The following is a 23,480-nucleotide window of genomic DNA, read 5'->3' on the forward strand; positions in this document are numbered from 1 at the left end:
AAACATTCCTATTTGAAATAGGAAAAAAGTTCATCACAGATAGAACAACAGCAGGGAAAATCAACAGCCTGACAGCAGGGAGAGACATTACTGAAGTATTATTTTTAATTAATTTATTTATGGCTGCACTGGGTCTTTGTTGCTTGCCTGGGCTCTGTCTATAATAAATAAAGCAGAATGACTATTGGAAATTGCTCGTTCTACCAGTGCTGTAGCCTCATACCGTCCTCCCAAGGGACCAAGACCTGCCCTGGGGCTGTGCAGAGAGCCCAGTCACTCCTGGAACAGCTCTTCAGGTGAATGAAGATGCCTCTCCAGCACCTGAGTCAGAACATCATGATCCTTCTCTGCCCCCGTTTAATGTCCCATGGTCAACATCACACCAACGCACCTGCTTCAGTTCCCTGGAATCCAGTTTATCTCCTGCCGGTCTCAATACTCTCTTCTGCACTTATGACGATCACTATCTTCCTCTTTTAGAATGTTAAAAACAGCAACTCAAGTCCCCATACTAAAACTAATGTCAGAGGTCAGTCCTCAATTTTCATTCATTTTATTCATTCATTTTAGGGGTTAAGGACCCCTATCATGCAAAGTCAAGCCATCAGGAAAAGTTCTCTCAAAGAATGTGTGGGGGAAATCACAGGGGCATAGTGTATGTCTTGGAGAATCAAGAAAAGACTCCGAGATCAACAAAGCTGCAGTTGTAGGGCTCCCAGTGAATACTTCTGTCACAGGCAGCAACAAATGTCAAAATTCCCTCGACACCCAAAACCTCAGCATTAAGAATGATCTGGAAAACCTAAGAAGGGATGAGTTTGCAGAGTGAGGTGGGGAGGCAGGTTGAGATAACAGGCCAGCCAAAGAGCTTGGCACCAAGGGACATGCCCTTGCGCCAAGCAGTGCAGGCTATCAGAGCGGGCAGAGATCTTCATTTCATTAATACTTCTGCCCTGATGGGAGGGAAACTTTCTCAAATGCATCATCTGTTCCCTATCCCTGAGAGAGAACGCTCCAAGATTTGACCTTTTTTGCAAGTAACTCAAAGTCAAGGAGATTGATATTACACATTTTTGCCATTTTGAGGTGGGAAGAAGCTTTTGTCCGCACAGGGCCATTTAGAAGACACTACATGTAAAGTATTGGAGAAGGAAATGGTTGGGTTTCCCTGGTAGCTCAGCTGGTAAAGAATCTGCCTGCAATGAAGGAGACGCCGGTTCGATCCCTGGGTTAGGAAGATCCCCTGGAGAAGGGAAAGGCTACCCACTCCAGTATTCTGGCCTGCAGAATGCCATGGGCTGTCTAGTTCATGGGGTTGCAAAGAGTTGGACATGACTGAGTGACTTTCACTTTCATTTTCTTTCTTCACATGTAAATTGATGCAGTCACTATGGAGAACAGTACAGAGGTTCTTCAGAAAACTAAAAATAGAGTTGCCATATGATTCTGCAATCCCATTCCTGGGAATATATCTGAAAAAAAAAGTAATTTGCACCCCAATGCTTATTGCAGCGCTATTTACAATAGGCAAGACATAGAAACTTCAAAGTCCATCGACAGAAGAATGGATAAAGAAGATGTGGTACATAGATGCAATGGCATACTACTCGGCCATAAAAAAAGAACTAAATGAAATAATGCCATTTGCAGAAACATTGGTGGACCTAGAGATTATCATACTAAATAAAATCAGAAAGGAAAAGAAATACCATATGATATCACTTATGCATGGAATCTAAAATGTGACACAAACGAACTTATCTATGAAACAAAAACAGACTCAGAGACACAGAGATCAGACTTGTGGTTGCCAAGGAAGAGGAGAGTAGGGGAGAGATGGATTGGGAATTTGGGATTAGCAGGTGCAAACTATTATATATAAAACAGATAAATAGCAAGGTCTTACTGTATAGTACAAGAACTATATTCAACATCCTGTAATAAATCATAATGGAAAAGGATATGAAAAAGAATATATATACGCCTACACATATATATACGTGTGTATATATTGTATATATATATGAATCACTGATGTACACCAGAAGCTAACATAACATTGTAAATCAACTATACTTCAATATTTTTTTTTAAGAAAAGATGACACTACAGGGCCCTACTGCATTGCTTATTGAGTTCTTAAAAATACTTTCAGTAGGACTTCCTTATTGGTCCAGTGGTTAAGAATTCACCTGCCAATGCAAGGGACATGGGTTCCATCCCTGATCTGGGAAGATTCCTCATGCCACAGAGCAGCTAGCCCATGTGCCACCACTACTGAGCCTGCATGCTGTGACTGCTGAAGCCTGCAAACTCTAGAGCCCATGCTCTGCGTAAGAGAAGCCACCACAATGAGAAGCCCATGCACCACAGCCATCAATACAAAAGAGCCCAGAAAAGGGTGGTGAGTTATCCAAGGTCACGTAGAGAGTGAGGCATCCTGGTTCTTCCAGGACTAGAATCCACAGGCCTCCTGTCCCCGATGATACACACACTCCCTTCCCAGGGAATGGGTTGAGGGAAGGGTGGACCCAGGGGTGCCACTGAGAGAGCTGGACGTGGACAGGAAGAGAGCTCCACCCGCTCAGAGCCAGCTCCACCCCACCCAGCTCCAGAAGCTGAAGAAGCCTCAGGAGCATGGGGAGAACCTGTCTGTACATGGTGACCGAGGCTGTGAGATGCTGAAGGGAGCCAGACAGGAGGGCTAGCTCCATCCCCCTCCTCACTGCTGCTGGGCATCTTTTATCATACCACATCTTTTATAGTATGTATTTATTTGGCTGCATTGGATCTTAGTTGCAGCACATAGGCTCTAGAGCGCAGGGCTCAGTAGTTGCCTCGCTTGGGCTTTGTTGCTCTGCGGCAGGTAGGATCTTAGTTCCCCAACCAAGGATGGAACCAGAGTCACCTCCATTTCAAGGCAGATTCTTAACCACTGGGCCACCAGGAAGTTTCCCCTGCTCTTTTCTTCTCTTTTCTAAGGACTTTTCCATCTATTATCTCACAGGAATCCTGTGAGGTTAGGCTACATTGCTGCTGCAGTCCCCACTTCATGTGTTTAAGAAACTACCTGGGAAAATCCAGTGGGTCACCAGCTTCTTGGTGGGGAATCTGTGAGCAAAACCCAGGCTTTGAGACGCCAACCGCCAACCGGTGCTTTCCCCTCACAGCTCCACCTCCTGCCAGAGTTCTCACCCCATCTGCCAGGTTCCCCTGTCTTCATTTCTCTCCCATGTTCCCCGCTGCGCCACCTGTCCCTTGATGGCCTGTCTTTCCCCAGGGCTCTCTCGGTCCCATCACCACCATCAGCCTGCCCCAAGCAGTAGTCATTAGGGGGAAGGGGGTGGGGGGTGTGCCAGGTGGAAGCTGGGTGAACACGAAGGAGAAGAGGGGAGGCAGGCAGCCCAGGGCTGGTCCCCCAGCCTCAGGGCTGAAATCTGGGAGGTGGAGGTCTTCCATTCCTCTTTAAATTCTGCTCCCCAAACTAACTGATGACCCTAGACCCCCTTCTCAGCCCCTTCCAACCCTTTCTGTGCAGCTCCCTAAAGCATACACCTCACACCACTCCTCCCCTCTCCGAGACCACACTATGTGGGTATATGTGGTGAGGAGAGCGGGACAGAGAAGATGGAGGCAGGGAGTCAGTGCCCCATTTCTGACCCCTACAGACAAGGACCAGAACCTGACATTGTTCCCCTCTGAAGGTGAGAGAAATTGAAGGACTTTTCTTCCCTCCCACCCCATAATATGATGGAGGCTGGGAAAAGGTGGACAAAGTCTTAGAAGGCGAGAGGGACACAAAGACCCCCCTTTTGCAGCAAAGGAAAGAAACTGCTCAAGTGAAGACCTCATTCCCAGAGTCCCTTGGGGTGATGGTGGCTGGGATGCAGAGGGGTCCCGCAGACTTTGACAGGATGTAGTGAAGTCAGGAATCCCAGCCACGGGTTTCTTGGGCCTTTAAGTGCATCCTCTCCCTGCGCCCAGCCTCCACCACCACTCTGCCAGGCAGGATGAGGCTGGGTTGCACCTCGGGGCAGGAGGACGCTTCTACCCTTAGGGCTCTCAGTCCTTCTGCTTCTGTTGCAGTTGCCTGTAATGTTCCTTTCCCCTGGGCAGGATCCTCAACACCCATTGAAAAATACTGTAAGGAGTTGAGCTCCTCCATCACCCCACAACAGGCCCTGATGTGATCCTCTTTCCCTGGGGAGGGCTTCTTGAGGGAGCACCGGGACACCAAACCCCACGCTCAAGTGCCTGTGAGTGGCAGGCCTTTCGGGTGAAGTTACATGGAAGTAGACACAGGGTAGGATTCTGGTCACTGCTGTCCTGTACTCAAAGCTCTGTCTGGGCCTGGGCCGTTTCCCGGAGGGCCCACGGGGTTTCGGGAGCCACAGGCTGAGGTTAAGGAGTTGCTGCTGGTGCCGCTGGGCCAGGTGCACAGGCTGCCGGAGCCCTGGGCCTCGCGGGGGCGGGGCCGGGGCCCCGGGGGCGGGGCCGGGGCTCGCGGGGGCGGAGCCGAGGCGGAGTGGGCAGGATTGCAGGAGGCTGGGGGTGGGGCGCGGAGAAGGCGATGGCACCCCACTCCAGTACACTTGCCGGGAAAATCCCATGGACTGAGGAGCCTGGTGGGCTGCAGTCCATGGGGTCGCTAAGAGTCGGACACGACTGAGCGACTTCACTTTCACTTTTCACTTTCATGCATTGGAGAAGGAAATGGCAACCCACTCCAGTGTTCTTGCCTGGAGAATCCCAGGGATGGCGGAGCCTGGCGGGCTTCCGTCTATGGGGTCGCACCGAGTCGGACACGACTGAAGCGACTTAGTAGTAGTAGTAGGGTGTGGGGCGACACGGGAGATCCGGAGCACGTTGCAGTGGTAACTGCAGGACGGCGGGGCTTAAAACGGCTGGGGGCCAGGTTTGGGTCTCTGAGGGCGGAGTTGGGGTGCTGGTGATGGCTAGACCTTCGGTGCTGAGGGCGGGGCCAGGTGGTGGGGGCGGGACAACGGAATGAGGGCGGGGCTTACCGCAGCTTGAGGCGGGTGTGGGCGGCCTGGGTTGGGGCTAGGGACGGCAGGGGCCAGACGCAGGTCGGATTGGGCGGGACTGGCCTCTGGGAGATCTCGGTAAGCACATCCAATTTAAGGGAGGCTTCTTTATGCAAAGGTGGAGATTAGACTCCTGCCCCGAGGGAGCCCTCCCTCTCAGTGGGGAGACCTGTTTCTCCCTCACAGAACTCCCTGTCTCTCTTAACTACGGGAATATCTAGCTGACCAGTTCTCACCTCTCTACCATATGGGTGAGGGGGGCCTGGATCTTAACAAGCCAGAAGTTCTGGGAGTCCGAGTGGCAGGCCCGGGGACTCAGTCCTCAAATGACTGTAGGAGACTTCTGGCAAACTCAGCCCCATACTGGCTGAATACATCCTCTCCCTGTGGAGGGTCTGGGCTGTAAGGGTCGGGAGTGGGAGTGGGGTGAGTTACTGATGTGGTTGACGGTCCTACTGGACTCGGCCCAGTGGTACCAAGCAGGAGGACCTGAAACATAATTTACGAGTCCCAGTGCAAAATGAGAAATATGTTAAAAATTTATTGGGTTATTATTTAAGATGACAACTGTTGTCCTTTTAGTCACTAAGTCGTATCAACTCTTTGGGACCCCATGGACTGTAGCCCACCAGGCTCTTCTGTCCATGGGACTTCCCAGGCAAGAATACTGGAATGAGTTGTCATTTCCTTCTCCAGGGGATCTCCCCAGCTCAGGGATCAAAGCCATGTTTCCTGCATTGGCAGGCAGATTCTTTACTGTGGAGCCAACAGGGAAGCCCTAACTTAACAACAGCAGAGTTTAACTAAGCAAGAGTCTAACTAAGCAGAGTTTAACACAATCAAGCCAGCTGTGGTACCAAGCAACAAAGCAGAATGACTCAGGGTCCAAGCTCCAGTTGTCTCCTCCAAAGAAAAATAAGAGGTGCAAGTCTTCCTACCCCACCCCCCACTCCCACTCATTTTTCCCAATGGAGAGGGGAATATATTCTTTTAAGAATCTCCTCTTATCCTCTCCTGGAGGGGAGTGAATCTGCGGCACCCCCAACAAACAAACACACACATCACACACACAAACATGCAAGCCCCAACTCTCAGAGCTGCCTTACAATCCCCTGCCCACCAGAGAGGGAGAGAGCATGCCCCTGTCCCTCATGCCATCACCACTCCTGTACCCTCTGCAGAGCTGAACCAGGAGCAGCAGCAGCTGCTGGCCATGTCCATGGAGAAAGTCTTCCTTCTCCAACAGGCAGAGTTGGTGAGGATCTGAGGATTGCACAGTGGATGTCAGGGATGACAACAAAGGTAAACTTGAACACTAGAAAGGATGTGGGAGCACACCCAGTTCCACTCCCTCTCTCATGATGAACACTCTGGGCCAGAGAGCAGAGGGTACTTCTCCCAGGCCACACAGCAGGCCCTGGGCAGAGCTCTCTACAGATCTCAGATCTCCAGATTCTTAACACATGCCCATTTCTTCTCACAAAGGGGTAGAAGGGGTCAAGGAAGGGGCAGGGACTGAAATTTAAAATTTTACTGCAGACCATCTCTGAAGTTGGTAGGTCCCCAAATGCAAAGCCCCTTGGGATGTCTATTCTCTACCATGCAGGTGGTGACCATGCTGGAACAAATTCTTCCAGTGGGAGGCAGTGCTCTTCTGTCTTCACTTCAAGCTGCCCAGGGGCTTTTAGGGTGAGGAGCTGAAGGTCACCCAGCCCTGGTTGAGCTCTGCAACCTTGACATACAAAGGGATGGACCCCACTATACCCAGGAGCCCAGGGCCTCGTCACCATCTGTGTCCTCCATGCCATCCTTGCTATCTTTCAGGTGTGGCCAATCTGGCTTTTCCCAGTTGGAACAGGGGAAAACAGAGTAGGGCTTGGCACAGACCTGAGGAAGCTGGAGAAATGGAGAGGAGCTTCGTCTCCAAGTTTTCCTGGAAGCAGAGTTTCAAAGGCTCCACCTGGAACTCAGTCTCTTTAACCAGGCTCTGGAGACTCTGTCCCGTCTGGAGAGCCTAGAAATCACAACTGAGGAGGAAAGCTTCTCTTTCATCAGCCAGGGAATGGATGGAGTTCCAGCCCTTGATGCAGCTGCATCTTCAGCCTGACAGTTAGGGAACCTGGCAGCAGAGGGCTGGGGGCAGCGAGGGCTGGCACCTTAAAGTTGGACATTGAGTTTGATGCGTTTCTTCAGTTCTTCAGCATAACTTTGATTTGAGTAAGTATCACAGGCCATTGACCAATGTCTGCTCAGCCAGAATTTGGGAGATGTTTTGGGCTCCAAAGCTGATTTGGGAATTTGGGAAGAAAACTTAAAGGTTTTTAAGGGATAATAAAAGAGTCTGGGGTTTTATTTCATTCATCTCACAATCTGAAATCTGCACCCCGAAACTTCCAACCTCCCAGGAGAAATATAAAACACGATGCCTTAGGGGCACATTTTTTCTGCTCCTCCATCACTCTGGCCTGTCTTCATCCCTAGCTAGTCCACCTCCTTTTACTCAGCAAAGGTCTACAAGCATGTCTGGGCAGGGGGTCACTTCCCCTAAATGCTCCAGCCTTCCCAAGTCCTCCTCCTTTTGCCTTCAATTTGGAGAAGGGGGTAGCAGAGGATAAGATGGTTAGATAGCATCACAGACTTAATGGATATGAATTTGAGCAGACTCTGGGAATAATGGAGGACAGAGGATCCTGTCAAGCTACACAATCCACAGGATCTGGCCTACATACGTGTGCTAAGTGGCTTCAGTTATGTCCAACTCTTTGCAACCCTATGGACTGTAGCCCCCCAGGCTCCTCTGTCCATGGAATTCTCCACGCAAGAATACTGTAATGGGTTGCCATTTCTTCCTCCAGGGGATCTTCCCAGGAACTTGTGTCTCATATCTCCTGCATTGACAGATGTATTCTTTACCACTAGTGCCACCTGGGAAGTCATCTGGTCTACCTACACACACACTGCATAAATGAAGAAAGTGGATAAGGAAGTAATGCCCTGTCCCAATGTCTGTATCTGTCTGCAGGGTTTGCCGTGCACTCTGTGGCTCAGGTTTTCAGAGAACAGGTGGCCGGGGCTTCCTCCCCTAAGTGGATTCCCTTTCCTGATCCCCTTGGCTGATCCCCCATCTCCTAGCAGCGACACACAAATCACAAGCTTGGCGCAAAGCTCAGGGGTGATTATCACCCATTACCTTCCCTAATTTACCACCAGAGGGAGAGCAAAGCCTGTTTCTTGCATCAGCACAGCTGCCCCACCCTGGCTCCTGTTTCAACAAATCTCTATTAATTGACCTAAAGCATTCTTACACATTAGTACAGTTTAAGTTTCCTCCAGTACAATTGTGTCCCAGATTCCCCTGAACATAAACAAGGACTCTAAGGAAAAGAAGTCTCTGAACACTAAAGGGATTCGGTGTGTGTGTGTGTGTTGTACTTTTTGCAGCTCATGCTCCACCAGGCTTCTCTGTCCATGGAATTTTCCAGGCAAGAATACTGGAGTAGATTGCCATTTCCTTCTGCAGGAGATCTTCCTGACCCAGGAATGGAACCCAGGTCTCTTGCGTCACATCTCCTGCATTGGCAGGCTGATTCCTTACCACTGCGCCACCTGAGAAGCCCCAGAGGAATTCTGTGGTCTCTTCCTAATGCTTTTACCAGAGGTTTTCTTGAGGAATTGGTAGTGATGGGGGCGGGGTAGAGGGGGAGGTTGACAGAAAGACCGGATATCTTGGGTGGATGGAAGGAGCAGCAGAGGGACGAGCTGACAGAGAAATTTTTATGCCAAAAGCACAAGACATTCAACCGGTTAGCCTCACAAACCCTTATTTCTTCTCTGTGCCTTGAACCCTCAAAGACTCCTGCTTGCAACACCATCAGGCAGTGTGGGGAATGGAGCAATAGGATGGAGGTCGGTGGGAGCAAGCCTGATAGAGTTCAGAATGAAAGAAGGATGGCATGAGAAACAAAGGAGCAATACTGCTAGGCCCGAGGAGAGAAAGCTGGCTAGATGGATTTTGGGGGTCCTCAGGAAGAGCAGATACAGGTGTGACTTTTTTTTTTTGGCCACGCTGCACAGCATGTGGGATCTTAGTTCCCCAACCAGGAATTGAACCTGTGCCCCCTGCAGTAGACGTGTGAGATTCTTGACCATTGGACCTCCACAGAAGTCCCCAGGCATGACTTCTTGAAACCACTATTCTCCAAATCTCTGGAGAACGAGCTGAACTGGAAACCTTGACTTGCAGTCAGTGGGAGGAAGATAGACACCAGGAAGAAACTCCCCAAAGTCTGGCCAAGACAGTGGTGGGCTGAGAAGGTGGGGAGGGGGGCCACCTACTCTGAAACTTATTAAGGGATGGGAGACTGCACAGCCCAGGACCACATGCTGGTTGCTATAGAATCACATCCATGTGCTGAATAAGAGCTATAGAGAGGAAAAGATGAAAATCCAGGAAGAACCAGGAAACGAAACGTGGAGAGGATATTACACAGACACACATTTCTGCATACACATGCACTCATGATGGGAACTGCATGACTAATGACAGCCCTCCCACACACTCCAGCTCCCACCTTTTCTTCTCTTAAGGAAAGGGATGTTTGCTTAAGGTGATGGTTAGAGCTGTTGAAGGAGGAGGTATTAGATAGCTACACAAAATGAGAGTGGGTAGGTAGAAAAAGAGGTGAACCAAAAGACAGAGGCAGGGGACATCCCTGATGGTCCAGTGGTTAAGACACACCCTCCAACACAGGGAGTGTGGGTTGGATCCCTGGTCAGGGAACTAAGATTCCCACGTGCTGTAGGTTGCAGCCAAAAAGTTTTTTAAAAACAAGGTTGGGAGCTTCCTTTGTGGTCCAGTGGTTAAGAATCCACCTGCAAAAACAGGGGACACAGGTTAGATCCCTGGGCCAGAAAGACCCCTCATGTTGGGGGGCAACTAAGCCTGTGCGCAGCAACTCCTGAGCCCCACATCCCCGAGAGCTGGCGCACTGCAACAAGAGAAACCACCGCCATGAGAGGCCCATGCATCACAACTTGAGAAAGCCTGCATGCAGCAGCAAAGGCCCCGTACAGCCCAAAAATTTTAAATAATTAAAAAAAAAAAACGAAGTTGTATTCATACTAAGTCAATACACAAAAATCAATTTAAAAAAGAAAGATAGGAGGCAGGAACCAGAGGCCCAGCAAGGGCAAGGTCTTGTCTTGTTTCAGGACCCAGAGGAGAGAGATTTGGGAGCAGCTGACATACTAACTGAGACTCTCAGGATAAAGGTGAAGTAGTTAAGTTTTTAAAACCTTGGCTGACGGTGATGTGATCTCATCTCTCCCATTCACCACCAAGCCCTCAAGGAAACCTCCAGTAAAGACCTAACTTACTCTTCATGGCCTTCAAGGTCACATTTCAGTTTTGGTGGGTGATATTGAGGACAGCCAAGAGGTGAGAGCATGAAGGCTCAGTGGTGTTCAGATTTACGTGCGGATGGACAGTCACAGATCCCAACAACATAGGAGCTTTGCTTGTGAGTGTCTTGATTTGTCATCTAGGGACCTGTCATGTGTGTAAAGTCTCCTTCACAATTCCTTCCAGGCAGAGATTTAAGATAAGAGCAAGACTTTGATGGGGAGGGATAAATTGGGAGTTTGGGGTTAGCAGATGCAAACTACTACATATAAAACAGACAAACAAGGTCCTACTGTACAGCACAGGGAGCTATATTCAGGATCCTACAGTACACTATAATGGGAAAGAATACGAAAAAGAATATGTGCATATATGTATAACTGAGTCACTTTGCTGTATACCTGAAACCAGCACAGCATTGTCAATCAACTACACAATAACATTTTCAAAAACTACACTCCAGTTAAAAGAAGATGAGAGCAAGACCTGAGTCACCAATGGTGAGGAGTCTGAATTCCCATGGCAAATACACACTGTGGGCTCTTCCATTAACTCCACTGGGCCTCTGCCTCTGCATATGTGTATGTACAATACCACGTGAGTACAGAGATGCTGAGCAGGAAGCAACGCAGAGGAACACTTGGTGTATCTCCGTCTCCCCCTACACAGACATAAGCTTCTAGCAGTGCCATAGTTAGGTCCCTGTGTGACAAACAAGGCAGAGGACAGTTTTTCTAGCTGCTCTGCTTGTTGTTGGAATCTGAAGACACACAGGATTTCTTATCCCCTCATCACACCCACAAGGCCTCATCATGAATCCTAGATGCTTCCTGATGACCATGATGATAAAATAGACATGCCTGTCCCACATCACACACATGCATGTGAACACACACACACACACACACACCCCCCTGCCTGTCCCCACTGCCTCTCTCTGCAGCCCTCTCCAAGGTGCCTTCCTTCCTCTCTTCTCAGCCTGTCAAGCCAAACTTCAGTCGCCACCTCTCCCCCACCCACGCCGGCACCTGCCTGGCAGCACCTCACCCACCCCCTCAGCCCTCAGGAGGCCAGGGCCCAGGGCAGGGTGCACGTGGAACAGGTTGATGCTGTTCTCCTGGAAGTGGAGCAGCTGCAGGGTGGGGTCACTGGGGCAGGCGGGGTCCCTGGAAGCCTACATCCTTGCCTCCACAGAGGCATAAAGCCACAGCCTGACCTGGTGAGGGACTGTCATTCTCTCAGCCCACAGACCCAGAGGGCTCCTGACCTTTACCCAAGACCCAGCTGCCAGACAGGACCCAGCACTGCTCCCTGGTAAGAACTTGATGACACCAGGGGTAGGGGGCAGGGGGTGGTTCTAGGGGTGGGACAGGAAGGGCTTAGGAGTCCCATAGGGCCCACTGGGGTAGAAATGTTTTTTGGTTTTTTTTTAGTATTTATTTATTTATTTGGCTGCACTGGGGCTTGCTACATCTTTTAGTTGCAGCATGTGGGATCTAGTTCCCTGACCAGGGGTCGAACGTAGGGCCCCCTGCATTGGGAGCATGGAGTCTTAGCCACTGGACCACCAGGGAAGCCCGTGGGGTAGGAATCTTGACTGGCCTTGGGGAAGGAAGGGAGAGGTGGCCCCGTGAGCACCTCTCTGGTGAGGAGGAGACAGCAGTCACCCAAGACTTTCCTGGCTGGCCAGGTTGCCTGTCCCACCTAAGCCTTCCAAGGAATGAGGAATTAAAAAAGTGCATTGGAGTATGGTTGTATGGTTGGCAGAATGGGCTTGTGTACCTGTGAGTGTGCCCCCGGCCTCCCTAACTCTGTGAGGTGCCCACAGCGGGTATGAGGTGGTTTCCAGCCAGCTGGTATGTCCTCTTCCACCCCTGGGGATAATTCAGCTGGGCCAGCTGGCTGACCAGCTAAAACACCCGGACTTAAACCTCAAAGGCAGAGACCAGAGGCCATGAACCTCTGGAGGCCATGAACCTAATGCAGGCCCCGCACTCTCCAGGGCCCTCTGATCCTAGCTTATGTCTCCCAGCATTAGTTGCTTCAGTCATGTCTGACTCCGCAACTCTTTGGACTGTAGCCCACCAGGCTCCTCTGTCCATGGGATTTTCCCAGCAAGAATCCTGCAGTGGGTTGCCAGGCCCTCCTCCAGAGGATCTTCCCGACCCAGGGATCAAACCCATGTCTCCTGCATTGCAGGCAGATTCTTTACCATCTGAGCCACAGGGCTGCATTTCTTCATTCATTCTTTCCACACACATTTGTCAAGCTCCGTGTCAGCACTGGGCACTGTGCTTGGAGCTGAAGCCACAGAGATGACTAAGACCCACTTCCTGGCCTCGGGGAGGTCACAGTCAAATAGGTGAGAGTCAAGTAAACAGATCACAGCCACATGAGGTGGCAGGTGTTTCAGAAGGGCATGTACACAGTGCTTTGGGGACGTGGGACAGAGTCACTGGCTGCTGGAAGCAGGGAAGGAAGGGGTCACAGAGAAGTGACCCAAAGTAACCCAAAGTGAGTCTTAAAGGACGAACAGGGATTCCAGATGGAAGAGGAGGTATTACAAGTAGATGGGACAAAAGCAAAGAGCAGCAAGATGTCTGGATCTGTTGAGTGGTGCCAGGAGGGAAATGGGTCTACCCACAGCTGTGAGCCAGGAGCGGGGTGACATTAAGATACAGGGAAGTGACACCCACCCAAAGAAAGAGCAACGGGGTGAGCAGCATTGTCCCCTGGGTCCTCCTACCAGTGGTGGCTGCGTCTCTCCCCCAGGTTCCCCAGGTGGTGGTTTTCATGGTTCACTGGTGGGGAGACAAGGTGGGCGTGGCTGAGTGAAAGGAGCTTTACTTCCACATTAATGAGATGTGCCAGTCAGGCTCCAGGTCCATGAAGACAGTGAGCAGGGACTGAGCAAAGAGCCCTTCACAACGAGAGGGGAGGGCTGCCTCCGCTAGCCAGCCTTGCAGCCAGGCAAGTTGTTTCAGCTCTCAGGACCTCATTTCCTCACCATAAAACGAAGACTCCTCTGGTCCCTTTCAGCTCTGACATCCTGAGGATTCAGGCGTCTTTAAGGGTATACCCTACTCCAGAGCCCATGGACCTGTCTTGGTGGAAGATGTCACCCTTCCTCCCAACTTGTCACTTTCCCTCCCCGTACAGAGACAATGACCATGTTTGAAAATGTCACCCGGGCCCTGACCAGACAACTAAACCCTCGAGGGGACCTGACACCCCTGGACAGCCTCATAGACTTCAAGCGCTTCCATCCCTTCTGCCTGGTCCTAAGGAAGCGGAAGAGCACCCTCTTCTGGGGTGCCCGGTATGTCTGCACCGACTACACCTTCCTGGACATTCTCGAACCTGGCAGCTCTCCTTCAGGTCAGCCTTGGCCACGGACTTGGGGACCAAGGGAGGGGCAGGAGCCGGCCAACCAGGAGGACCTGAAGCTGTCTCTGCCCAGGGGACAGGGGTGGGAATCCTCTAGCCAGAAAGTTCTCGAAGGAGGCAGGGAGGAGGAAGCGCCTCAGCCCAGCCCCCTTCATCTTCTCCCTCCTGCAGACCCAACAGATTCGGGGAACTTTGGCTTTAAGAATATGCTGGACGCCCGAGTGGAGGGAGAGGTGGATGTGCCAAAGACGGTCAAGGTGAAGGGGACGGCCGGCCTGTCCCGGAACAGCACCCTGGAGGTCCAGACCCTCAGTGTGGCGCCCAAGGCTCTGGAGACCTTGCACCAAGAGCGGTGAGACTCGGGGCAAAGCTGTGCGGTGGAAGGGTGCTCTGGGCCTTGAGTCCAAGGGCAGGGCCCTCACACTGAACTTTCATCCATGGTCACCCCAGAGGAGCTCTTGAAGATGACTCTTCAGCCTGTGGGTGCTTCCGGGCCATTTCCTAACCACTCCCCTCAACCCCACCCCCATCCTTCCACCACCTCCCCAGTCTCACGAACACCCGAGGATGAGTGTTTTCACACTAATGAATTGTGTGGCCTTGGAAAAGTCACTTCGCTTCAGCTTTCTCTCCTGAAAAATGATAAGTGTTCGATGAACTCTAGGGTTTTTTTCCCTACCATAAGACTCTATGAAAATACACTAAAAAGGGAAGAAACCTTAAATACTCCCTACTGCGACTTGAGCACAGCATTCTCCTTGCGTAAACAAAGCCCCCCACCCAGCCCCAACCCGAAGGGAGCAGCGCTCAGGAACACTGCCCCAGCAGCATAAGGGGTGTGGCAGTTGCCCTGTCTGCGGGTTTCCTCAGATGTTTGACTTGACAAGGGAACTGACTTTTTAAGTAGTTAAGTGGTGGTTGAAAGGAGGTGAGTGCTGGGGAGGCAAGAAGAAAGGGCTGAGGTGCTTGGGGAATCATGCAGTAAATTCAGCCTGCCTGAGTACAAAGCACTCTGTTAGGTGCTGGACTGCACGAGAACACCTTTGCCTTGTGATTTCAGAGTGGGGGGACATGTACAACAGTAACTCTAATCCAAGGCTAGAAACGTAAGTGCCAGAGGAGGGCTTTGCCTGAGTTTTGTGTGCTGGGGAAATGGGAACAGACTTCGCGGAGGAGGCAGCCCACAACCTAGGCCTTGAAAGTGTGAAAGTGTTAGTCACTCAATCGTGTCCGGACACCAGGCTCTTCTTCCATGGAATTCTCCAGGCAAAAATACTGGAGTGGGTAGCCATTCCCTTCTCCATTCCCTTCTCCAAGGGATTTTCCCAACTCAGGGATGGAACCCGGGTCTCCTGCATTGCAGGTGGATTCTTTACCATCTGAGCCAGCAGGGAAGCCCTAGGGAAGGCCTTGAAAGATTAGCAGAAATTGGACTTGCAGGGCTGGGAGAATGCCATTACAAAAGCACACAGGTGAGAAATCTCAAAACCTGTAGCGACAGGACTTCCCCGATAGTCCAGTGGTTAAGACTCCAAGCTTCCAATGCAGGGGGTGTGGGTTCCATCCATAGTCAGGGAACTAAGATCCCACATGCTACACAGCGTGGCCAAAATAAATAAATAAATGCAATCCATCCATAAAAAAAAATTGTTTTAACCTATAGGGGCCATGAATAGCCAGTTTGGCAGAAGCAGGTAAGAGTAAAACAAGGTAGAAATGTCGGGAGAGCCAAGACCATGGAGGACCCAGGTCAAGGACACATCTATGCTGTACCATGTACAGGGAGACTTGACGATGCTCTGATGTGCCATGATTAATCTGGCCAGACGGAGGAAGTGTGTCAGAGGATAAAGAACAGGGAAGGCAGGCAGACCAGGCCAGACTCTGTTCCACTGCCCATCAGAGAGATAAACTCAGTACAGAGGAGCAGACAGAAAGAAAAGGGCTGAATGGACGCAAAGTCTTGAGGACAACAGAGTGGATGGACTTGGCAGGGTGAGGGAGAGGATTTTGTCAAAGTGCACCTGGGAGAGGTCTAATGTGCCGCCTGGCCGTGTTAATACTTCTATATTGCAGGGAATTCCCTGGTGGTCCAGTGGTCAGGACTCCGAGCTTTCATTGGAGGGAACCTAGGTTCAATCCCTGGTCAGGGAGCTAAGATTCCACAAGCCAAAAAATAAAAGTGGAGAGAAAGAAAGGACCCCCAAGGAGAGATGCACACAACTAAGAACAGGGAGGAAAAGGAGGGGAATCCAAGGGAGAAAGAAACAACCACGAGACCCCATTCTTGGCCAGGCGCTGTGGCCGAGGATTCCCGAGTCTCTCTCTCTCTCTCTCTCTCTCTCTCTCTCTCTCCGCCCCCCTCTCTCTCCCCGGACGTAGGTGTCATCATCCTCGTTTTATAGGTGAGGCAACCCGGACTCAGAGCAGCTGCCCTGCCAGGAGGCGGGAGAGCCGGGTTCCAGCCTGTCTTGCTCCAGAGTCCTCACGCTTCCCGACACCCCCGTGCCTCACTGCTGGGAATGACAGAGGAAAAGAGAAGGGCAGGGCCCCGATGGGGAAAAGCTCTGGACAGGTCCCTTCCGTTTCTCCTGTCACAGGAAGCTGATGGCAGAGCACCCGTTCCTGGAGGAGATGCGAAGGCGAGGAGAGAACCTGTACGTGGTGATGGAAGTAGTGGAGGCCGTGCAGGAGGTGACCCTGGAGAGAGCTGGCAGGGCCGAAGGCTGCTTCTCCCTCCCATTCTTTGCCTCGTTGGGGTTACAGGTTTGCTTCATGCACACACACTTACACTGAGTTTACCCCCAGAGGCTGCATTGCTTTGCCCAGTCAGTACCCCCCACCCCAAGATACTGAAAAGGACCCACTCCCTCCCCTTGCTCTTCAACTTCCAGACACCAGTTGGCCAGGAACCAATCATCTCTATGGTTAAGGTGCCCAGTTGGGTAGATTCCTATGCCAGCTGCCACAGGGAGCTACGAGGGAAGGGCAAACTCACGGTCACCAGTTTTCCCTTACAGTGCTCCCAGTCTTAAGAAAGACGTCCTTGATGCCAGAAAGGTCTCAGTCTCATGAAGGAGACACAGAGGTGAAAGGCCAGAGAATACAGGCTTGGAAAATTCAATGTAAATAAGTAGTCTTTACTTACGTATATCTATGCTGTGTAAGTATAGATCCAAAAAAAAGCAAGGAGATGAAACCAGTCACTCCTAAAGTAAATCAACCCTGAGTATTCATTGGAAGGACTGATGCTAAAGCTGAAGCTCCAATACTTTGGCCACCTGATACAAAGAGCTGACTCACTGGAAAAGACTCTGATGCTGGGAAAGATTGAAGGCTTTTGAAGGAGGTGGTAGAGGATGAGATGGTTAGATAGCATCACTGACTCAATGGACATGAATTTGAGCGAATTCTGGGAGACAGTAGAGGAGAGAAGAGCCTGGCATGTTGCAGTCCATGGGGTCACAAAGAGACAGTCATGATTTAGCAACTGAACAACAACATACTGTGTAAATATTCAAGGGCTGAGTTGGAACCAGGAGTAAGGATTAATCATGGAAGGCTTCCCGAAGGAGGTGATCATGGGACAGATGGCCAAGAGGAAGAAGGAACCAGGGCCTGGATGGACGCTCTAAAGTGGGACAGGGATGCACAGGCAGGTGATGAACAGGTCTGCCCAGTTCCTTCATGTGTCTGAACCCGGAAGACAGAAAGAGGTCATTAAAGGGGTGATGAGCAGAAATGAGCAGAAGAGCTCTGAAGCTCATTCCACACTGGATGGAAAGGTGATCAGGGACACCACTGAAGAGTTCCTAACTTCTTATCTCCCCAAAGCCTTTTGGGCCTGGCCTTCCACTTGCCCTTTACCCCTTCACTCCCAACATCTCACATGTAGGATCTCTGCAGACTCACAAATCTTCATTGTCTACTCCTAGGGATCCGTAAACCACAAGGAGGCTGTCACCATCCCCAAGGGCTGCGTCCTGGCATTTCGAGTGAGACAGCTGATGGTCAAAGGCAAAGATGAGTGGGGTGAGCATGTTTTCCCCTGCAGACAAGAGTTACCCACACACTCCTAAGGCATCCTGCTCCCCTCTTGTGGCAACACTGGGGAAGCAGTAAAGGAGTATATTGTGTTGTGGTCCAACCTCCACAGACAGAACTGTAGGGCCTTCTCTGGGAGTGAGGAACCCTGGATTCTGAGCATCTCCTGAGTGCTAGCTAGGCACCTTTGTTAGCAGGGAGAAGGGAGTACAGAGATGAACAAGCACAGCCTCTGCTCTCAAGAATTCTGGGGCCAGGAGTTTCCTGGTGGTCCAGCGGTTAACTCTCCGTACCTCCACTGCAGGGGCCTTGGGTTCGATCCCTGGACAGGGAACCAGGATCTGGCATGCCACGTGGCCAAAAAAATAGAAGTCTGGTGCTGATGGAGGAAACAGACACAGATACCAGTACTAGAAGGCAAAGTAGAAGATAGTGATATCATAGGGAAAGATTTACAGGGGAAGAAAAGATTACCTCCAGCCGTAGAGACAGATCAGGGGTAATGTTGAGGTATTCAAAGACAGGTTCTTAGCCTTTAGCAGAGTCCATAGGCTTGAGGCCAGAAAAAGAAAGTTGGGGCAGCTGTTAAAAGTCCTTCTGCCCTCCCCGCTCTTGTTCCTTACAGATATCCCACATATCTACAATGATAACATGCACACCTTCCCTCCCGGAGGTAAGCAAAAATTGTTTCCTGGCTCCCCACGTGTTCATCCCTACCCCTGACATTATCTGCTGACATCCTGCACCCTCTAATAGGGTATACCAGAAGCCCCCAAGGAGCCCCCTGGTTTCGTTTCCCAAGGCTCTAAAAATATCCATCTTCAGCTTTAGGAAAGGCAGATAGAGGCATAGAAATGTGCCCAAGAGAGACAGAGAAACAGAAAGAGACCGGAAGGCACCATCAGAAGCAGCAATACTGGAGACAGTGTGTGTTCCCAAAATTGCAGAGGCGGATGAGCTCTGTTTTTATAATGATCACTGATAAAGCTGCCTTGACAACTGCTCTAGATAAAAAGGCACAAAGAGGTTTTATGCTGACATATGTGTGTTGTTTCTGTCTTCAGAAAAGCCAGAAGACGAGAAGTTCACCCGTAAGTGTTTCCTGTCATTTCACTGCAACTTTCTTGATAGGATTTTAAAAGTCTAATGTTTTTCTTCCCTTCTCTCTGGGACTGAAAAGGAATATGGCAGAGCAGATCTCAGAAAGACTATTGTCTCTGAAACATGGCAGGAATTCCAATAGCTTAGGAAAAAGCAGTGGAAGGGGGAAAGTCTTTGGACAAGACTCCCAGGTGGTCAGATGCCTCTGACCTCTGTCCTCAAGGCCTTAGTAATAATGACCTGTCACATGCGCATCTGCGTCTCTGCTGCCCAGAGCCTGGGGCAGGAGCCACTGAGTCACAGTGATGCCAACTCAATCCAAGTGCCCCTTTTCACAATGCCTTAGCTTCTCTGCTGCCCCATTTCTGCCTCCCACAAATGGAACAAGAGTATCTTTAAGTCAGCTGGGACATTCCAGGAGACAGGATGTATTTCCTAACCTCCATTCATGTCCCACTCCCTGGGTATGCCTACTGTTTGGGAGGATTGCCTTCTAATTGGATTTTTTTTTTCCTTCAGTTATCCAGGCATCTGATGTTGGTAAGGAAATTTGTGTTTCTCCCTACATGTTGGCAGGAAGGCAGTGGAAGTAACCTTGGGGTGAAGGGAGAGGAAGACAAGTGCTGAGTCTCTGGTGGTGGGGCTTGGAGCCACTTCCAGGAAGCCCACTCTTTCCAAAGCAGGCTAGATGTTCCTAGGATGCCAGGCCCCTAGAGGGGCAGGCCAAGGTTGGAGCTATCCCTAGCTGACCCATGTCCCTGGATTTAGACCCACTACTCTTGGGACTTCCCAGGTGCTGCTAGTGCTAAAGAATCTGCTTGCCAGTGTAGGACACATAAGACACGCAAGTCCAATCCCTGGGTTGGGAAGATCCCCTGGAGGAGGGCACGGTAACCCACTCCGGTATTCTTGCCTGGAGAATCCATGGACACAGGAGCCTGGCGGGCTACAGTCCATAGGGTCACAAAGAGTTGGACATGGCTGAAGTGACTTGGCATGAAGCACGCACACACTTCTGAGCAGTCCCCTCCCGGTCTTCACCCAGTCACCAAAATCACTTTGTCAACTGACTCTTAAGAAGGGAAAATAGACCTTCCTTCTCAACTCTTAGGGGGTGGTCCTAGAGAAAGGGTAGTCAGTTATCTACTGATCTGGGATGGAGCCTAGAATCTCAGGGGGAATGAACGCCTGGTTTAGATGATACTGTGGGTCCTGGCCCACCCCTAGATTCCTCATCTCCCCACTCAACACCTTAAGTCAAGTCTGGGGAATAACTTTATAACTGCGTACCGTGGTCAAGCAAAAAAAGAAGCCAGGCTCTAGCTGCGAGCAGAGCTCAGGGGCAGCAGAGCCTGGGGGCCTAAGCAGGGCTGAGTGAAGGAGATCTGCCAGGAGCGCACATACTGAACTGCTGAAGAGGATGCCGCATCTGCTGTTGCCACAGGGGCGGTACACGAGGACTTCAGGACCCTAAAAGAAGAGGTTCAAAGGGAGACCCAGGAAGTGGAGAAACTGAGCCCAGAAGGGAAGAGCTCCCTGCTCAGCTCCCTCAGCAAACTCTTAGGGAAGAAAAAGGAGCTACAAGACCTGGAGCTGACGGTGAGGACCCAAGGGAATGGCAGGAGATGCAGGGGAACATGGAGGTGGGGGAGCTGGTGGGGGATCCCACAGACCCGGCAGAAGATGGCCAGTGGCCAGAGGGGTCGGCAGTGGATGCCTTCTCCAAGGCTGGTCAAGTGCCCCCCTCCCAGGCTGCCAGGGTCGCCACTGCACCTTGTGTCCCTTTGGAGATGGGCAAACAGTGCAGATTCCCAGGTTCCCCCTGATCGACAGAGGGTGGGCAGCAGGCCAGCAGAACCTTCTTTTGGAAGGGGGCTTGACCTTTCCTTTCCAGAGTCCGAGACTAAGGGACCAAGGAACCCAAGAGTCTAATACTTTTCAGGACTTGATATCTTGAAAAAGAAACAAGGAAATGGAGAGAGTTAACACACCTCAAGGGACTGTCATGCGCCAGGCACTGGGAGCTCTACCCATGTTCTCCTAAATAGTCACCCAGCTTTCCCCACAGCTTGAAGAAGCCCTAGGCAAAGGACATGAAGAGACCCTGGAGGCACTCCCAAAGAATGTCCTGCTATCAAAGGGGGCTATGGATGCCATCCTCTATTTCCTTGGAGCCCTAGCAGGTAAGTGGGGAGTGAGGTCTTCATTTATACACCTATTCAGTAGTAGGAATGAGTCACTAAATGAATTCTTGAATGAATGAATGAGTAAATAAATGCCAGGCAAATTGTACTGCAGTTAAGTAGTTTATATCTACATTCTAAAAAAATTGGTTTCATTCCTTAGGATTCACATGGTCACCATACCCTAGTCTTGCTAACAGAGGTTGGGAAATAATCCTAGTTTTATCAGCCATATATTTAAAACTTCTGCATATCGCTAAGCTCATCACTTTAATTTCAATATCTGATAGCTTTAATCTGAGGATAACATCTTCTGATCTTACCCACCCCTGAATTCTTTTTCCCTCTGCAAGAAATAGTGTCCCACTTTAAAAACACTCTGATCCTTCACATGTAAGCTGAGATGTTTGTTGCTTCAAGAAGGCTGCCCTAGGAGCTTCCCTGATGGTGGCTAAGACCCCATCCTCCCAATTCAGGAGGTCCAGGTTTGATCCCTGGTCAGGGAACTAGATTCCACATGCCTCAACTAAGACCCAGCACGGACAGATTAATTAATTAATTAAAAAAAAAGAAGACTCCTGCCCTCAAACACCAAGACCAAAGTCGATCCTCAGCTATGGCTCCTTGCACGTTATTTTGTCTTCTCTGCTAGAATGCGGAGAAGTTCCTTGAGTGAGCATGATTTTTTCTGGGCCAGCAAAGGTGCCTGGCCCAGAACAGGCATTCCACCGTGGGTGAACATACAAATCAGTGAGTGCTGAAATTCTGGAAGTACAGCCATTGGAACTTGTAGTTCCCTTTGTACCAACACACATCTCTTCCTCTGCTTTTTTTCTCCAGAGCTAAGTGAAGCCCAACAGAAGCTGCTGGTAAAATCCATGGAGAAAAAGATCCTACCAGTGCAGCTAAAGCTGGTAAGAAAAAAATGGCAGCTGTTAGGGAGACTTTGGAAGGGAGTCAGCTATAACTAGTGGAAAGATACAATCTAACCTAATGACAGAACCCTCCTACAGGGCCTCCATCTTATCCTAGGAGATCATGCCTACTTCTCATTTCTCTCCATGTTTCTTCCTATTTGCTATTTCGCAACTAGAGGTAGGGGAGTGCATTTCTGGGCAACTGTCTGTGTTTTTCAGTCTGGTCCTGGGAGAAGAGACAGAAAACTCTAGTTTGGTTTATTCCTAGCCAACTGATGTGAGTCAATCTTAATGTCTCTGAGTCTCAATTCACTCCTCTGTAAAAGGGGCCTAAAAATAAATGTGCTGCCCATCCTACAAGGCTGTTAAAAAGCCCAGGCAGAGTTGTCATGTAATGTAACCTAAGGGGTTATAGTGAGAGAAAGTTAGCCCTCTTTGTGGATTTTTTGAGATGGGAGAAAGGAATAGAGGTTTCCAGTTCTTTCTTTTCATACTACTTTGCTTCCTTCCAGGTGGAGAGCACAATGGAACAGAATTTCCTCCAGGATAAAGAGGGTGTATTCCCCCTGCGACCTGAGCTGCTGTCCTCCCTTGGGGAAGAGGAACTGACCCTCACAGAGGCCCTAGTGGGGCTGAGTGGCCTGGAAGTGCAGAGATCCGGCCCCCAGTACACGTGGGACCCAGACACCCTCCCCCGCCTCTGCGCCCTGTACGCTGGCCTCTCCCTCCTGCGGCTACTGACCAAGGCCTCCTAACTTGCCTTTTCCATTCAACTCCTGCTTCCTTAATGCCTTCCCTACCTCACTGCACCCTGTGCAAACACCCAAGGGCATTTCAGAACCACCAGGCTAAGGATAACGGAAACTGTAGCTGATCACTCAATTCCCACTTGTCCAACTCTGTACATCCCCCATCCCTATTGCTCCACAGCCCATCCACAGATGCTTAAATTATCTAATAGTGTAAACACTCAAAGTTGAAAAACTATGAACCATTTCAGCAAATCCCAAATTAATTAATTAATTTCCTATCCCAACCCCTCCCACTTATGATTCCCCAAATCAAACTTTACTGGAATTGATGAAAAAAACATTATTTCACTTTGAGTGAAACGTCTTTTGGTGTTTTTCCTTAAAGAATCTATCCTAAGGAAATTCTTAATTTGTGCCAGAAAAAAACAAAGACATTATCATACTCTATACAGATTATATGTACATGAATACTATTATGATGTCCTCAGACCAGCTAGAAAATGCTCAGAGAACTATGAAGGTGTAGAATTTGGACTCTAGACTCTAGAATTAGAAGATCATCAAAGCAATTTGTCTTCCAAGAGGAGATTTGAGGTTCTCTGGACTTGGGTTGAGGGACTGGAAAAGGTGAATACCTAATATGTGGTACA

General features: G+C 50.1%; 1 protein-coding gene across 2 annotated transcripts; it reads left to right on the forward strand.

Moving 5' to 3' along the window:
- Positions 1 to 4,259: 4,259 nt before the first annotated feature.
- On the forward strand, positions 4,260 to 23,190 carry GSDMA (gasdermin A). 2 transcript variants are annotated; one of them, XM_024980498.2, is made up of 15 exons: positions 4,260 to 5,123; positions 6,227 to 6,347; positions 6,652 to 6,869; positions 11,689 to 11,760; positions 13,606 to 13,824; positions 14,005 to 14,185; positions 16,434 to 16,599; positions 17,769 to 17,865; positions 18,503 to 18,550; positions 18,942 to 18,968; positions 19,498 to 19,518; positions 20,423 to 20,577; positions 21,047 to 21,161; positions 22,002 to 22,075; positions 22,591 to 23,184. In XM_024980498.2, exons 3-15 carry the CDS (start codon positions 6,794 to 6,796, stop codon positions 22,831 to 22,833), a joined length of 1,494 nt encoding a protein of 497 aa, XP_024836266.1. In that variant the 5' UTR covers positions 4,260 to 5,123; positions 6,227 to 6,347; positions 6,652 to 6,793; the 3' UTR covers positions 22,834 to 23,184.
- The last annotated feature ends 290 nt before the right edge of the window (positions 23,191 to 23,480 follow it).

Source organism: Bos taurus, chromosome 19 (genome assembly GCF_002263795.3).
Source record: "Bos taurus isolate L1 Dominette 01449 registration number 42190680 breed Hereford chromosome 19, ARS-UCD2.0, whole genome shotgun sequence".
Classification (NCBI taxonomy): Eukaryota; Metazoa; Chordata; class Mammalia; order Artiodactyla; family Bovidae; genus Bos; species Bos taurus.

Bases quoted from the DNA above. Each gene is read 5' to 3' on its own strand.
- GSDMA (XM_024980498.2), top strand. From the start codon at position 6,794: ATGGACCCCACTATACCCAGGAGCCCAGGGCCTCGTCACCATCTGTGT. The intron at 11,761-13,605 runs GTAAGAACTTGA...CTCCCCGTACAG, and splicing joins GGACCCAGCACTGCTCCCTG to AGACAATGACCATGTTTGAA. The intron at 22,076-22,590 runs GTAAGAAAAAAA...GCTTCCTTCCAG, and splicing joins TACCAGTGCAGCTAAAGCTG to GTGGAGAGCACAATGGAACA.